Source organism: Nymphalis io, chromosome 2 (genome assembly GCF_905147045.1).
Source record: "Nymphalis io chromosome 2, ilAglIoxx1.1, whole genome shotgun sequence".
Classification (NCBI taxonomy): domain Eukaryota; kingdom Metazoa; phylum Arthropoda; class Insecta; order Lepidoptera; family Nymphalidae; genus Nymphalis; species Nymphalis io.
Genome location: NC_065889.1, coordinates 7861174 through 7880328, shown reverse-complemented (window position 1 = coordinate 7880328; position 19155 = coordinate 7861174). Strand labels below are relative to the sequence as shown.

The 19155-nt window shown below is 33.3% G+C and overlaps 1 protein-coding gene across 4 annotated transcripts in view; it reads right to left on the bottom strand.

The window, feature by feature from the left end:
• Positions 1-3858: 3858 nt before the first annotated feature.
• Positions 3859-19155, bottom strand: part of LOC126778875 (diuretic hormone 45) — a 52651-nt gene continuing 37354 nt past the window's right edge. For 2 of the 4 annotated variants that reach the window (XM_050502622.1, XM_050502613.1), the window contains exons 3-6: positions 12756-12881; positions 8458-8553; positions 4849-5035; positions 3859-4359 (exon numbers count right to left, since the gene is read on the bottom strand). In XM_050502622.1, coding sequence (XP_050358579.1) covers positions 4319-4359; positions 4849-5035; positions 8458-8553; positions 12756-12881 — 450 coding nt within the window. In that variant the 3' untranslated portion in view covers positions 3859-4318. Of the gene's footprint in view, positions 4360-4848; positions 5036-6014; positions 6104-6253; positions 6408-7150; positions 7262-7679; positions 7834-8457; positions 8554-12755; positions 12882-19155 lie in introns of those variants that run through there. The other 2 variants (XM_050502639.1, XM_050502631.1) reach the window with 2 other exon arrangements.

Sequence of the window (19155 nt, the reverse complement as noted above, 5' to 3'; positions counted from 1 at the left end):
ATTTTTATAAATATTTAGAAGTTATAATACCATAAAGTAATAAGTAATACTGAAAACAGTCTTATAACTCTTTAAGTAAACACAGAATTCAAACATTAAAATAAAGTGCGGAATTAATTGTCGATACTTAAGATTTTATCATCCTTCTTCTGAAGTATTTCTTAAACTAGACGGGATAACAGTATTGTTATATTGAGAAATCGAAATGAATTTCTTGTAAAGTTAAACATAAAACTATGAATTAAAACTTTAAAGATAAAATCGTGGTAAATTTTACGTCAACATGAAGTTGAAAATTCAAAAACTGCAAACATATTACATTACTATCCACGAAGTATATTCAATTCATTTAAGGATAACTTTTGAGCAAAGGCCAACCGATGGTTGCCACATGATGGTTAATGGGATCGAGAAAAACTGTCACCAGCTACATCCCTATACCGTGTAAATCAATGTCAAAATTTAACAAGCACTGAAATTACTGTGGAGCTTGGCACGAGGGAAATTTAAAAATTTAATATTCAACATTAAAACTTGGCTAAGTCATTAAGATTAAAGGGGTGCATCACCCCCTTACCAACAAATTTCTAATAACATGACTTTTATATTAGGAAATGAAGCTTTCCTCCAAATTTTAAAATTCATGTCGTGTAGTGTTGTAGTATACTTGTATTAAATGTTAGTCAAACGAGACGTTACATTTTATATGTTATTAGTTTTCACCCGCGGCTTTGTCCGCGTAATAGGGGGAGGTGTTGCGCAATTTTATCTAAACCGGTTCAGTTTACTTATGAGTGCATAAAAGACAGATAGAGTTACTTTCGGATTTATGACAATGAGTACCGATAAGTAAAACCCGGCAGATATTGTCCTGTCAGTGTATGTTTATTTACTTTATACAGTCTTTATAAAAATAAATGATCTGAGTTTTGTGATACATGAGGCGTCCGATGATAGTTAAGTTTTGTGAACAAAATAAAACGTGTATAAAAGAAAGTATTCCCCATTCTCAATTACACGTACATAAGAAACAACAACTCATATTTTAATGTGAATGCAATATACAAATTGTTCTATGCCAATTTTCACGGTAAACCATTGAAACATGTTCAATGTTTATGAATAGCGTAACCAAATGGCGAATTATAGCAAAGTATATATTATAAAAAAATCAATCTCCATTATATAATACTCAACTTTCATGATACTCGGTCAAACAGTGTCGAAGTCTATTTACATATATATATACACTATATACTTGCCTGCCTGCGAATAACAATGTTCATAATAAGGTTGAGGAATAATAAGTTGATGCGCTATTACAAAAAATAGATACAGCCATAATACTTAAAGACTTTTCAAACAAATATCAACGAAGTCACATAATATTAGACAGGAGTAGTTAATACGAGTAGGATGTGCGGCTCTGATTACCCGCTGTCGCCTACAACAAAAGGATAGAGCATGCTCGATATTTGACTTCTGTGTCTATAGTTGTTGAGCTGGAGTTTTCCTATTCATCAAACATTAGTCGAATAACCAATTTTTCATTTTCATACGAAATAAAAATACTCAAATTAACAATTATTCTGTATTAATATATTTGCATTTAAACGTGATTTTTTTCATTAAAAAATATATTTTTTTGTACAAATAAATCGAGATTAAATTATAAAGTTGAATTTTCTTTAATTCCCAATCAGCGCTTTAATTTTTTAAGCTTCATTAACAATTTCAAATATTATATAACAGAGATGTGAGCATATGAATCTACAGTGTGCAATAGTTTTGAAAAAGCTAATTAATGTCGTCAAAGAGAGGCCTCAGCTTGAAAGTTGATTGAGCCCTTTATTACAGCATTCCAATTTGATGATGACGGAAAATTGAACCATGGCATTTTATCGACATAAAGTGAATATAAATATCGTTTAGTAGAATATAACCACCTTACCCCGTGACACTCGTATGATATGACGAAGGTTATCTTCATTATCTTAGCATAATTCCATCCAACACCACCTTGATGGAAAACTGACGCAAAGTTAGGTAGCAGACCATGGTCATGACAGAAGTAAACATTTTACATTTTATTTTATTTTATCACTACATATTATGAATGAAAGTCCCCCTCACCGCGTCTACCTGTGCCTAAACGAAATAAACTCAAAAACTACCTAACGATTTTCATACGGTTTGTTGTTGTTGGAGGGAGTGTTTCATGGGGAAGGTAAAACTGTATAATTCATTATAGTTTTATATAAATTGTGTTTAGTAAAAATGACGATTTTTGTTGAAGATGTCGATAAAAATAATGTATTTAAAGCTTTCCTGGCGTGTACCGCGTAAACCAATAGAGTTATATATGTATATTACGAAATAAACCCTAATCAGAATAAAATAATAAAAGAGCTACTTTTCTATATATTATAGTGCAATAATGTAGGTGCACAACAAAATTATTGGCTCAAAGTGTGGGCATAACGTAGCTGTAGTAGAGAATCTACTTGTGCAAAATGAAAGTTAAATTATATAAACAAATAATAATAGTCATAATATGATATAACTTTTTCTAAGCAGTTTACACCACAGCAGCGATCGTTTAGAAATAGGATAACAAAGTAATGACAAATCATGCAATTCAACATTATTATGTTTTACAAAACTATTCGGTAAATAGCAGTTTCTATTTGTATTTTACCATTCCTACTATTTTATCAGTAGATTTACTGTCACTGTGTTTTCTGCACCACTTTTAATTAATACTATTTATTAATTAGCGCCATATTTTATATCCGGCCAATATTATTTGCCAAACAAATACAGCTAAAATTATGAATTCCAGAATAACCATCGGTTCCTTTCAGCTATTTCTCCGTAAACAGCAAGTACGAGTATGTGGTTGATTTTTTTTTTATATTTCATTGTCAGAAAACGTGATATTAATCGTTTAGGATTAACCACTTCTAACCGATTTACTGTTTTCTCCTGTTTTTTATGAATGATTTTTACTTTCGAAAGGCAACACTGCATAAGACTGATGCTTAATAATTAGAATTCAAAACATTAAAAATACTCGTTTGCTTTTTAAATACAATAATAAAAATATATTTATCGATTATATAGATTAAAGGGTTAATTCACTAAGTAAATTATTTCTATAAAATTAAAAAACAACACTGATTGTGTGATAAATTGTCGCTGTAATTCTTTAATTTTTTTTTTTTGATAATATTACAAACCCCAATAAAACACGTTTCATTACTGGAGCTTTGTAAGAAATGGGTATAGATTAAACTTACCTACACGTTATTTGCGATGTGATATCAAAGCCATGCGTCGCATATTTCCCCGAGGTCACGTTAGCGTATTTAACAAGACATTGTTTAAATATCACTATTATCAAATCAAGCCACGCTACATTAATATTAAATCAGGAATATAATATATGTAAATTACATAAACGTGAAACAATAAGTGCGTTTGTCATTTGTTTTTTTTTTATACTTTGGCGATAATTTTTCATCTAGAATGGTGTGACGTTGACAAAACATGCTAGTTGAATTATGTGTTAAATAAAACGAATAGCAATAATTTAACGTTTTTATTGAACGTAATTAATATTTAAATGTCATAGACTATTACATTCGCCTACATTTATAAGCTAATAGAGATCAATGGTTATAACATAATAAGATTTACATGTAACAGCTATCCTGTACATATCTATAAGTAACATAAAAATAGGTGGATAGTTCGTTTTTTTTATGTAATTACAATTTACTAAGAAAGATAGTTATGTAACTGTGATAGAATCAGTTAATCCAAATTTATTTGGCACAAATCATATTAACTACAACTAGAAAAATTTATAATAAATCATGCAAACAAAAATACGTTTAAAATAAAATCGCAGTTGGAGCGAATGTTGAGCCGGTTAACATTCACACCGATGTATTTGTAAAATTAACGAAATTGAACTATTTTTATAAGCATTGAAAATAAGGACGGTGATTCTGTTAATTACAGTATCTCGAAAAGTATTTAATATTCTTGATAAATTTAAAAGTAGACGTAATTTTGTCGAGTATCTTGTATTCTAAATACTACGAAGAATATTTTTAAAATTAAGCATAGCGACTAAATTCGCTAGTTTTATATTCATGACTAATTACAGGAGTAAATAAACTGCATTCGTAAACGACTATTAAAATAAAATACATTGTTAGGTTTGTTCTCTCAAAAATATATATGTTGTCGCAGAAACTTGTACATAGGTGGCGAGAGGATCCGCAGAACTAAAAATGGCTTCCAGGATTTTTTAATTGTCGTAGCGTGATGGAACTGTATTAGCCCAAAAACCTGTTAGGAAAACAACAATACCAATTAAAATTCAAAACTTACTTTTTTATTAGTTATTTAATAAAACGAAATGAATGAAAAATTATATTATTTGTCACGTTGAAATTAAGGTAGTACAAAGTTGCCCTTCAAAATTGAGAAAGTTCAAAGTTTCAATTAACAGCTTTGAAATATGATAATACTTTTTTGTACCAATTTTCGCAATCAGAAACAAGGAAATCTTTTTAATTGGTATGAAAAATTTGATGTTATCCCTTTAATTTTCAAAGTATCAATTAGAATTAGACTAATTGCAAATTAAATTATTTACCAACGATATAAAATGTTAATCTATTAGTCAGTTGAGTGTTAATATAAGACTAAGTTTAACTGCTTCTTATGTTTAAGGAAAATCATTGCTGTATTATAAAATAAAATAAAAATTGGCATCCTATTTTTTGATAATTATATTATATTATGATATTATATTATTATTTATTTATTACATACCTCGTTTACCCACGTTTTGTAAGAATACTCTGTTGGCAACGGCCTGCCGCTGGTTTGCTTCGCGCATCTGTTTGCGGGCCACTTCGAGCAGGAGTCGCTGGCGAAGAACCTCCATGGGGTTGTTGATGGAGAGCGACGGCATCTTCCGTTTCGGCCTCGCGCGCCCTTCGTGGAGTTCAGCAACATTCTAAAATAATTAGTAAAAATTAAAATATATAGTAACGTTTAAGAAATCTCATTAGAGACTAAAACTATTTGCATAAATTTCGAATTTAGCTAACGAGGAAGACGGTGCATCGTTGTATAATTTTATTAAAGGAAATATTTAACGAACGCCTTGCGGGTTTCATTTGGTTAAAAACTTTAATACAATTTAATGTTCTGTGAAAAATGTAAATTAACATTGATTGGATGTCAAAAACAAAGATCAAAGCGGTTAATTGGCTTTTGAAACCGATACAGCTAATTAACTAGAAATTGCGTTGTTGGTAAATTTTATTCGTGTTGATGATTTTTACAGGAATTAAACATTGTCATATCAGCTTATGAGGTAAGGTGTCCCATTGTGGTTTATTATTATAAATTATTAATATGTTGGCTTCTAATTAAATGTTTACCCTATTTATGATTTTAATAACATTTCTAGTAATGACTTTGTGTTCGCAGATATGTTTATGTTTATTAGAAAATTAAACTTTACGCTCTTTGCGTTTAACCGCCGGCTAATTAATTGAAAACGATATATTTGTTATTATTTTATGAATCCTTTTAATTGTGTGAAATGTTTGTCAATGTGTTTGTATTGAGTTAAGTAAAATATTATTTTGTACAGAATTTGTTTCAAATAATATATTTAAAGCATACTTTATATAATCCCATATTATAAATAATTAATAGGAAGAAATAAAATTGAAATCAAACAACAGTACTTATTATTTTGTCAATGTTTATTTGTATCTAAAGAAATGTTTAACTTAAAGATAAAAAAGTAACAATTAAGTATTTCATTTTGTTTATAAAGATTCACATTTCTAATACGGATAAAAATTATCATAAAAATATTAAAACATTTAAGACTAAATGATTACATAAATTCTACCAAATATTACAAGTATATTTATGTAAGCTATTATATAAAAACATGTACATATACATGAAGATAAATAATGAATAAGGTATAATCATCAGAATGCGATGCGCTGTGACGCTGTAGATTTTTAATATTTATCGACTTCCGACGATCTTACGTTGGAACCTGAAAGAAAAAGCAATATTAAATTATCGAATAAGTAAGTGCAGCGATATTATTACGATCTAACTACAATCTTACAAAATAAAAACAGTTGTAACTGACATTTCACAAATGTTTATTGACGTATTTATGTTATCATGTGTGAAATCATACCTCTCTTTCCAATATCGTTGAGGAAGTTTCTATTGACAGCAGCCCGCAGAGCATGAACCTTCCTTTCCATCTCGAGATTCAGCTTATTTCGTAGAACGGACATCGGCATGTCGATGGACAGCTGAGGCATGCGTCGCTTCACACGGTCATTCTCCTTCGCAATCACAGTACAAAACTATTTTATTTAATTGCATAATATTTTGTTAATTGCCTCGGTGTAGTAAATAGCTTTTGAGGGTGCGGATCACTGAACGCCGAGTCCAAATCACGAGACGGGAAAATAAACAGTTATTTAATTTTTTGGTGAAAAATATCTCAGCTCGAAGTTAGCAAGTTGCCATTGTTTGACACCTTTCCCCGGATAACACGTAATAGTGGTCCTGTACGTGATCTATAAATCGATATATGAAAGTGCGCTTGTACTTACGTACACATTTTTACGCTAAACTATTCCCCCGAGAGAATGGTGAATTCTTGAGATTGGGCACTGAGGCCAAAATCCCGACATGAAAATATTTTTGTTTCTTTGTTTTGATATTTGATAAAAGCAAGATGCTAAACTGTAGCCTGCCGCTCTCTTTCTTATTAATATATAGAGAATAACGAAAGGTGACGTAGCGAATAGGTTACTACTATAATAAAGGAAACATATGTTTTACCATTGACTAAACATGGCTTTTAATAAATGGCGTAAATATATCACATTAGCTTTCTAATTAAAAAATACCCGATCGTAAAACATTAAATGTTAACCAAAAACATGACATGAGGACTTTCATATTAGAGTATTAATCTTTAAAAATGATAAAATATAACAAAGGTTTTCAAATAATTTTATTAATCATCATAATAAAACATTCTACAATATTATAAAGTATTACTCTTGTATTGTAGCAAACTATAATATATTTAATATTTTGTTAGTCGCAGGACGGCAAAAGTTGGCTTCTATCTTCTAATATGTGAATATTTAATGCTTCAATATGCAGTCTGGGTTGCTCCAAGGATCTACAAATGGAAGAATAATAGGTATAGATATTTAAAGTACATTGTATATACCAGTAAAACGAATTATATTTCAATATTCAAGAGCCAAACAACGAAACATTCAGTTATATGTAACAGGAAAAGTTAAGTTAACAACAAAACGCGCTAGTTGAATAAAAATAACTTTACAGCGTACGTTCGTTATTCCACTTATCTGAACAAATTCATAATGAAATGAACGTATGCAGATAAGTTGCAAAATGTACACAAAATATTGAGATGAAGTTGCGTTTTATTTCCTATCTCAGCGTATACACAATAAAACAGGAAATGAAACACGAAAATTAAGCAAATTTACTACAAAACAGAAGCATATAAGACATTAAGTTGGAATCACATAAGTGTTATCAGTTTTAAAGTTTAAACAGTTGTTTCTAACCTCGTTTTCCCACGCAGTTCAGAAAATCACGGTTGGCGTGTGCTTGTCTTTCCAGATAATTGTTGTATGCTTCCCGTTGTAGTATTTCCACCGCAGGATTCACGGATACGTAGAGGGTGCGTCGTGAGCGAGCCAAACCCTCATTACTTGAAACCTTTGTACACATCCCATTCGTTATATACCCACCGACACCGAATATGAGTTCGTCTATTTTGACGTCAACTCTAGTCCGCTTTGTATGCAGAATATTGCGTCATCCGACATGCCATCCAAATGAAAGCATTTCATTGCAAAGGACATGATGAATACCTACTCACGAGTTTTATTTCATGCTTCAAAAATATTTAACCAAAGCTACTTATTAATTTTATACATATATACATGACATATTCATGAAAAATTTTTGTTAACATTTAATCGTACAAGATCTTTACAGTGGAGTTGGTATGTATAATATAAAAATACATGTTTAAAATATATTTTATAGCATCTTTACTGTATTAATAAGGACAGTCGCTAATTACATTTAAATACTCGAGGAAGTATCAAGTTTACTTTGCAAGTTTACTTAGAAAATAATTAAAAGAGCCTTTTTGTTTTGTAAGAAAATTAGTGTTTAATCAATATCAGACTGAAGAGCATTAAAAGTATACTTAATTTGTTTTATTATTTATAATTATTGGCAAAACGCCCAGAATCTGAACGCTTCAAGTAATAGATAATATAAATGAATAAAATAAAATAATATAATAAAGAACTAAATGATATAAATATATACCTGAGAATCACGTGGAACTTCAGCTAAGAGGTAGAGCCAAGGCGCGCCGGCCGTGAGGCGTCCGCTCATGGAAGGAACAGCGTAACCGATGCTTTCCTACAAATAATAAATTTAATTCTAAACACAAGTCTATCAGACATTATAAAATAAATCGCATCATTATCGTCAGTGTTATCGTTCCAGCACTAAAAAGGATTGGCCTGATCGACAGTATCCCTCCTTGCGGATACTTCTCTTTACCAAGGATTTTTTATAGAATAGGAAGGTGGACGAGCATATGGGCCACCTGATAATAAATGGTCACCAACGCCCAGTACATTGGCATTGTAAAAAATATTAACCATCGCTTACATCACCAATGTGCATCAACCTTGGGAATTAAGATGTTATATCCCTTGTGCCTGTAATTACACTGACTCACTCACCCTTCAAACCGAAGTACAACATGAGTTGGTTGTACCACATGATGAGTGGGTGGTACCTACCCAGACAAGCTTGCACAAAGCTCTACCACCAGGATGCTCGATAGATGATGATAGATGCACTTAACAAAGTTATCTTAATCGACACCAATGGTTTCAGATGGAGTGGCTCTATTTTACTCTACCGGAACCACACGGCACGATTATAACCGAATTTTAATATTGTATTTAATATAAATATTTAATTTAACACACGTATTAATGAATATATTTTATAAAAGGCTGTAATGTGTAAAAGGGTGACAATTGGAGTTCATAGATGATAGAAGACCTTGCGAATGAAACGCAGGGATCTGGCTTTTACTTGATTATATTGAAAATTGTAAACACATACAGTGTACCTAGTACGATTTTTTTTACTTATTTGATAGCGTTAGCGTTTACTGCTATTTATATGGAAATCCGATTATTATCACTAGACGGTGCTGGTTTTTTTAACGTTATTGAAAAATTAAAAAAACTCGCTCTAGGTACAGAAAACTAGAAAAAACACAGATTTTCTTGCGCCGGTTCTTCTCAAGGTATCATGTAATATTTTCTTTATTAAACTATAGCAACTTGTCATTGAAATAATATTATTCTGATATCTGAACCTCGTTAAAATCTAAGTCATGACGTGAAGCGAAATACAAAATTATATAAAGGAATAGTAACTCCCGTACCTATATGAAACATACAAAATTATTTAATTATGATATTTTTTGACAAAATATTTAGATACATATATTGCGCAATTCTGTAAAATGTAAAATTATAACTTCAATATTAATAAATAAAGAATGAAGATTTTTCAAGTCTTTATCAAAGCGATATTCTTTTCATCAAACGGAAGTTAAGCAAAGGAACGAAATATAACTAGCCTGGTAGTTATGCGAGTCGAGCTTCAAAGTTTGAAGTGGCAGAAAAAGTTATTTGGCAGTAGGCCAGCCCAGAATTAAAACTTGGTGCAGAAGTAATAAGTAATACGTTTGTTGTAAGTGCGCTATTAAGATATCAAAGCATCTGTAGAGCTCAAATAAAAAATGCAATTATAATGTAAAATAAATTCTTAGAGCATCGGAATGCTTTTGCATAATTCATATTTTATTCTTATCTAATTTAATTTACAAAACTAACAGAAGAGGCGCCGAGCTCGTGAATGTTTCTTTATATAATACTAACTATTGTTTGTTTGTTAACTATTATACGACTCAGGCGCGACATATTTAAAAACTGCTTATCCAAATAAACACATATGAAGCACAAAATTGTTTCTTAAATAAATATTATTTATTTTTAGATTTATTGATCTCTCATCAATACAGTAATCTATCAGTCTTTTCTTGCATTACATTGCATCTACTGGATATGTGACGAAATTTATCGTATTTTTTATGCTCGTTTCAAACTTTCTGGGACAGTGAACACCCAAGTGTTCACTACAAAAAAACATCTAGATGTTTTAATAATTTAGTAAGTTATTGTTACTAATATCCTTTAAGGTGTTAACTATTTTACATTTTTTTTATTACTTCTCATGCATAGGGACATTATTTAGTGCAGAGTATTACCAACATTCGCTTTCTGACAAACCTTGGTGTTATCTAATACACCAAGAAAATGATTCGAAAATTCATATTAATATTTACGCTCTATCGCCTGCCTTAGGAATGCTTTTGCTTGGAGGTTTGGTATTTCGACTCTTTGCATGTTTTTGAGGCACTTGTGCTAACGCTAGTAATAGAGGCGTTTAACACTAATTTACAATTATAAAACTCTCTTCTATAAACTCGGTCTTTATAAAACTTTAATATATAACGGAACCCACATGGATTATATATATGAAAATATATTCTTTTAAACAGTTCGAGTACACGAATGAAATTTAAATTAATAAATTTCATACTAAATATGTTATGTAATATATTATTTAACAGAAACCCAATAAATCTAAGTTGAAATGTTATGACACGATGTAACGACCGCAAACTTCCAATACGAATTGTTAACACTGACATGCGATTACGGTGAAATTTATAACTGACGTGAGTTACAAACGTTTCGACTGATCCTTCAATATAAACTATAACAAATTGATATAAGTAGTAGTAAGCAAAACGAATCGTTTTTGAACCGCGAATTACAATTCTATTATTAAAGAAACTCCTTGAATAAATAATATTTTTATATTTTGAGGTTTTTTAATGACTATTCCGTTCGCATTTATTTCATTTATCTAAATGTTTTTCATAATTCTAATTTAGTTTTATTATTATAAAATACGCAAAGACAAACGATTCAGTACTATTTTCGCTTCCGCTTATTAACCGATTTTCCTTTTCGACTATTGACGAACTTTAACTATTTATTTTATCTATTTTTTTATAACTTTAATTATTAATGCTTCAACATATCTGATGGCGAGGATGCAGACCGGCTCCCTGCCATCACCGGCTCACTTAGTAGCTACGGACCCTCCAAATTAATGCAAGCCGAGATGGCCCAGTGGTAAGAACGCGTGAATCTTTACCGATGAACGTGGGTTCAAACCCGGGCAAGCACCTCTGAATTTACATGTGCTTAATTTCTGTTTATAATTCATCTCGTGCTTTTCGGTGAAGGAAAACATCGTGAGGAAACCTGCATGTGTCTAATTTCATTGAAATTCTGCCACATGTGTATTCCACCAACCCGCACTGGAGCAGCGTGCTCCAAACCTTCTCCTCAAAAAAAAAAAAAAAAAAGGGAGAGGAGGCCTTAGCCCAGCAGTGGGACATTTACAGGCTGTTACTGTTACTGTAATTATTAATGCAAAAAAAATGAATATAAAAGTAGAAAAATGTTTGTTGTTTTACTTTCAGACTTTGGTCGATTGTGGTACTATATAAGTTATTAGTATTAATAAGATAGTATCTATTTTGCAAAAGATAAGGAATTACCATGGATATTTACATTATTTAAAAGTTATGGTTATTAAATCAGTAATTCTGTTACGTAAAACAACTTTTAGTCTTTTAAACCACGATGTTATTCTGATGTCTGAAGTGAATCTCTATGCAAATTCGAAAGTTAAGTGGCGATCATGAAATTTGTACGTGACCTTTTAAATTGAGTCTTTTCAGAACGTCTAGTGGATAATCAACCTTGAAATTTAGGGCTAATATTAACATTTTTAGATGAATATTGTTAAAAGCCGCCCGCGGCTTGATGCGCGTGTGAGAGAGGAGGGTACCCTATGTCCTTTTTTGCACCCCTGACATCTTGTATGCAAAACTTCACGACGATCGGTTCAGTCGTTAAGACGTAAAAGCGTAACAAACAAACTAACTTTCGCATTTATAATATTAATAACGATAATAATAGTGTCGTTGCATTCTATACCCGTACCTAAAAGATAGTTTAATTCTTAAAAAAACTAATATTGGTAATATAAAAATGAATACTATTATTACTTAAAAAGCCGAGATGGTTAGACCGAGTGAATCTTAACCGATGATTGCGGATTCAAACCCAGGCAAGCACCACAGAGTTTTCATGTGCTTATAATTCATCTCACGCTTTCTGGTGAAAGAAAACATCTTAAGAAGTAGAAACAATCTACCTGCATCTGTTGTATGATAATTTGTCCAATGTGTACCTACCAATGGAGCAACGTGGTGGAAATAGCGCTGTACCTTCTTCTTAACCCAGAGGCCTTAGACCAGCACAGGCACATTTACCAGCTGTTACTTAATACTTTACTTAACTTTTTTATACTTAATTATACTCTTTCTTATAATATAAAAAAATATACATGAAAACTTTATCCTGATTTTTTAATTTAAAGATAGCACTTACATCGTCTGGAGCCGTTGAGTCAAACTGCGCCCAATCGATAGCTGGTGTAAGCGCGTTAGATGCAGGTGCAGCCTGTGCGCACGCGCAACACGCTACCACCATAGCGCACCAGATCGCCCACGACATCTGAAAGAAAATTATTTGTAGTATCTATCTAAGCAAAGATTTTTCGACCTCAGCCGACCTTAAATAATAAAAAAAAATATTATTTTTTTTATATTCGCCGGGAGGGCAAATGACTCTACTCCACCTGATGGTAAGTGGTAGTAGAGTCCAAACGCGACGACGGCCAGTACAGACGGGCAAAACGTTCTGTACTAGCCGCCTTCGCCTTGCCAGCCCGCAAGATGCCTCTTCACGCCTCCTTTGAAGGAACCCGGGTTGTAAGAGGAGGGGAACACGTGAGCTGGTAAGGAATTCCATTTTTTGGAAGTGCGACAAAGAAAAGAGTTGCCAAATTTCTTTGTTCGCGATGGAATTGATGTCACAGTTAGGCGGTGACATCGAGAACCAGCTCGCGTGGACTTAAGAAGGAAGGGGGAAGCAGGAATAAGAGAGAATAATTCCTCAGAACACTCGCCGTGATACAGTCGATAGAAAGCGCTCAGTGCTGCTATCTCACGACGCAATTGTAAAGGTTCAAGGGTGTTTGTGACCTTTACGTCGCCAATAATGCGTACGGCACTTCGCTGCAACCGGTCCAAGGCCTCAAGTGGGTACTTAGCGGAGCCATCCCAAAGGTGCGAGCAATATTCCATGCAAGACCTGTGTTTTGTACAGCAGGCACAGTTGTTGTGGCGTGAAAAAGCGCCACACCTTGTTCAGAACTCCGAGTTTCCGTGAAGCTGTTTTTATAACAGCCTCGATGTAATCCCTTGGACTAAGGTCGCAGCGAACGTCAATCCCCAGCATGGCGATTTTGCTTTGCATCACCAGCGGAGTACCACAGAGGGAGGGAAGAGGGGAAAATGTTGACTTTTTCGCCGTGAGAGCGCATACCTGTGTTTTCTTGGCATTAAACTCAACAAGATTATTAGAGCCCCATTTGGCGAAGAGCTCTAACGTCCTATCGAGTTCAATGACAAGATCCTTCCGCCTCTCCTCAATTTCCGCTCGCCCAGCCACTGCGCGTCCGTGGTATCCACCATGCACTGTACTATCATCTGCATAGCAATGTATGTTCCCAAGAGAGAACATATCATTGATATGCAAAAGAAAGAGTGTGGGAGATAGCACAGATCCCTGGGGGACCCCAGCATTCACTACATAGAATTGTGAAGCGCAACCATCAACTAAAACACGAAGGCTACGCTTGGCAGACCATTTGCCGGCAGCTTGGAGAGAAGACTTCTGTGCCAGACCCTGTCGAAAGCCTTGGAGATATCGAGGCTGACAGCCAACGATTCTCCATGCTTGTCGATAGATTCACCCCAGAGGTGTGTTACGTACGCTAGGAGATAACCTGTGGACCGTTTTGGTCGAAACCCGTACTGACGATCACTAATTAAACAGTGATCACCATCACCTTACAAAGTACTGAGGTGATAGCTATTGGCCGATAATTTGCCGGGTCAGATCGATCCCCTTTTTTGGGAACCGCTTGCACATTAGCTCTTCTCCAAGCCTCCGGCACACATCCCGAAGAGAGAGAAAGTTGGAACAGGCGCGTTAACACAGGAGACAGCTCCGCTGCGCACTTCTTCAGCACTATGGCTGGTATTCCATCGGGACCGCTAGCTTTCCGTACATCAAGTGTGCGTGTAAGTCTAGGATGCGAAACAAGGTCATGACCAATCTGTACAATGCGCTGTGCATCCGTTCTCGTGTATGCCTTTCTACAGGACTTGGAATTTTTATTATAGTTTGCTTTCAGTGAGTCAATGTTAGATGCCCCGCTAATGCAGCCGTTGATCCACTTGCGATATGCCGCCTGCTTAGATGATACAGCATCGGCACATTCACGAGTGAACCAACGGTTATGCGTACTCCTACTGACGAGATCTGAGCTAGGAATGTAGTATTCCATTCCCAACATGATCTCGTCAGCAACAGCAGCGGCACTAGCTGTCGGGTCATTCCCACTGAAGCAACGTTCCTTCCAAGGGACAGACGCATAGTAATTGCGCATACCGTCCCAATCCGCCGACTTATAGTGCCAAACGCGACGTTTGCATACCGCTAGTGGCGGCAGCTTGGCCTGTGGCACTCTGGTAGATATAAGGCTGTGATCCGAAGAGCCAAGAGGAGCCTGAACCACAACCTGATATTCCACCGGGTGAGAAGTCAGCAGAATATTTATATAATATATATATTTATATATAATTTACATATATTTACTCTTATTCTGTTATATTTATTTGTGCAATGTCTCCTGAATTGGTACAAATACCACAACGATCAGTTCTTAACCCACCAAATAGCTGTATTTCTTACGGTACGAATTTCAAATAACAGGACCTCTTAAAATCAGGTGGACTATTCCTTAAACAACATTATCATTAATATAGGTTTGTTTTGGAAAGTTTCTACTTTAAGGGTGAAAATTGGGGATGAATATATTTATAAAGATTATTTTGATTTCCAACTGATTGTCTTAATTTTTTTTTCAAAATTATAAATTGATATACGAAAAAGATAATTTTCAATTCATATATTTTTTGTTCAATAATATAAGACATATTATTATGTATGCTTTATTATATAACATAGGTATTTCTTGGAATGTACAATTAATTGACAGTTAATTATTATAAACCGACCACAATAACATTACTCGGAATACGTTCATACTAAAACGAATGATTGAGTTCAATAACAATACATTATGTAAAGTTAATATCGTTGCACAAAAAATATATAATGAAATAATAAAACTACCTAAATCGTATCTTATAATCCTTTTTTTTTATCTTATAATCCTATAACGATCTATATATATCTAATTATTTCGCGTCGACAATTAAACACTTGACTTAAAGCAAAGTATCACCACCAAGTAACCACCTGTGCTATTCTCAGGCCGGCCATTAGCAACGACTGTTTGACCACTTCATTTGGAAGAACTGAGAGCACTATTTGCACAGGACTGTACATTATCACCGTTTACGAGGCAACTTAGCATCGTTGTATATAAAACTATATACTACCGATTTGTAGTTTGTAGTTGCCTTTTGTTTTATCGAAATTTTTTATTATTATTAATAATACAAGTTAAAATCAGATAAGATGCAATTCGTCACAACAGTGGTTACGTGCGAGGCACGTGATCGTAAGCAATTCCAACATGAAAATTACGGGCTACTATTAAGAATTTGTCAACCAAAAACCCGATAAATTTTATCCGACCTGACCCGGGGTTTTTAGCCAGAACCTTTCGATCTACAGAATTATAATCTAACCACTAACACGTATCTAATAAGTTCTTGTGACATAATTTCTTAATAATTATTATTGTAAACGGCTTGAAACAAAACAATTGAAAATAGTCGCTCCGGGTCAAACTTGCCACCGAGGTTGTCCATTGCCGTACAGCGCGGAAATGCGGCCTGCATTATGGGCCGCTTTGCGTCGGGTGGGAATCGGGAGAGACTATTCTAAATTTGACAAAATTAATAAAAAAAATTGACATACTTATGTTTTAAAATAAATATTTTGTTTATATATTGAAAATGAAGATATGTTTGGAAATAGGGCACTTTACTATATTATTCACTTCAGTTATTTCTCTTACGTAAGTAGTAATAAGTCATATGTCTTCTTCATCCATCACACTTAAAATTAAACTCAGGCTTATAGATGTCTAGAACAATTCTTTATTGTTTCTATACGCTGCGATATCACGTGTCTTACTTACTTAAAACGTTTGTGAACTACTTAGACATATATATAACATGAGAAAATTAAATTTTTGGAACAATAAGATCAAAGAATAGATAAGAACATTTTAATGAAAGTTTTTAAAATTTGTAGTGAGCAGTTATATAAATATCAACATTTCAGTTAAATTAGGGACATTTCCTCACGATGATTTTCTTCATCGTCAGGCATGAGATGTATTAGAATCACAAATTAAGCACATGAAAATTTAGTGGTGCTTGTCTCGGTGGGAACCTGTGAACATCGGTTAAGCAATCTTAACGTTTAGAACGCGTCAATACGTGTTCTTGTACCGAACCGGTACTCAAAACCTATACTAATATTAATTGAAAATAACTCTGTCTGACTGTCTGAAAATAACCCCGCTTTCGCAGCTAAACAATGAACTGAGAAATTTGGTACTCAGCAAGCTTGAACCCCAAGGTCAGACATAGGCTACTTTTGCTGTTACCTAATATCACCCCCTCTCCCCAAACCGCAAGCGACGCCACAGAAGCTAGTTGGATATAATTATATTTTTTATATGAATTTTCTGAAACAGAATCATAAAATGAAAAATAATTATAAATAAAGATTAAGTGGGTTCAAACCATAAGCAAATTATGTATGAATAATAATATGAGAACGATACCTTAAAGCCCCATTACATAATATAATACGTTTGTGTGAAAAAAATGTCGTTAGATTCAAATGGCGTCAGTTAAAGCCGGGTAGAAATATACGAGAACAATGGGAAAACGCTTTAGAAACAAGCTCACTCGCCATTGTGTAATCATCTCGCCGAGCTGAGGTTCGTGCATCCGTCAATTTGTTCGATGTTTTATTTCAGCGAAATATGTGTTAAATTGCCTGAAATGATGGTCCCGCTTCTTGGCGGGAGCAGCAATAATGTGAATGTTCTTGAAACTTGAACCGATTTTAAGATGAGATAAGTGAACTACCTATACATAATCAATGCCGGCTTAACCTTAGGAAGGCTAAGTAGAATATGTATGTGGTATTTATTACTGATGACTGGTCCCTGACGACTCTTTAGCCGATCAGATACTACATATCTATATTTGTATATTTAATATTTATAGACAACTGTAACATCAATGAAGAAAAGTGGTCAAATTTTGTAATATTTATCTCTGCACGGATCAGGCGGAAAACAAAGCGATAAAAGTTAAATGTTAATCCAATATAGTTATTATACTGCGAGCCTGTGATTTCAAGTTCAAATAAGTTCTAATAAGAGGAAGCAATACGGAGTTTTTTTTGTCATATTTTTTGATAGGCAAAGAATGCAACCATTGTGAGCTATACAATAATGACATATTATACTAATATTATAAACACGAAAGGGTGAGGGGTTTTTATGAAATTTGAAAGATAGCTTATATCCTGACCTAACACATAGGATTCTTATCACCTCTCTTTCCACGCAGGCATAGTCGCGGGCGGATGCTAATATATATAAAAATATAAGCTGTATTTAATCGTTTACACTACCAGAAGCCAATGCTTTTATCAAGCAATAATTAAGTTAAAACAATCATCATTTTTAGTACAAGATAGAACGTAATTCAAACTTTAAAAGCTATAAATAAAAATGACAAGTAAAATTACTGTTTTAGAAAACACTTTAAATATAAAACTGTAATCAATAAAATTAATTTGAAATATCGAATTAGATTAACTGCTTTCTCACAACTGAAAGCAATTAAGTTAAATTCTAAAGGACCACTTTAACAATAAATGAAAGCGGTAACTTTATTTATTCATAATCTAAGTGTAAATAAATTAATTCAACAGATCTTTAAGGATAGTTAATAAGTACTATTCTTTCAATTATTCTTCCAATGTTCTACTTTCAAAAAGCAATACTTTGTATTGCGGTATTCCAATTTGAAGTTAATAAATGTCTCCAATAACTTAATGCTTTGGATTACAGTCATAAAATAAGGCTTCGACACACTTTTGCTTTACATGGTATAGAGTAATAGTATAAAGAATAGTGATTGCCTCTACATTGTAAAAAAATAAAGTTTATTATAATAAAAAAGAAACGTCTTAGTTGTCTTTTCTACCATAAACACAAATATCATGTCCAATAGATGATAGCCAATTGCTCAGGAGATATTACAGTGTTCATCCCACACGACACAAGGTGTTCAAGCGCAGAAAGGCACCAGCAGAGCTATATTGACAAATGACTTATAGTAATATACTATTTTGATGAGTGTATTTTTGAATATAATTATAGTGGTCAATGTCTCAGTTCTTATTCGTTGATATCCATACTGAGTTTCTTGCCGGTTCCGCTCAGTAGAATCTATATTTCGAATCCGTGGCTAACATTCAATTTAATCCATGTAACATGACGACTTAAAATATCTTGTATACGTCTACTTGTATAAAGATCTTTATTATTTGATATTGGCCGTAAACCTTAAAACTTTTGTAATAAGTATATGTGCATAATTATTATATGTTCAGATAATAAAACGAAAAAAAAATAGCCTAAATCAATTCATCACTC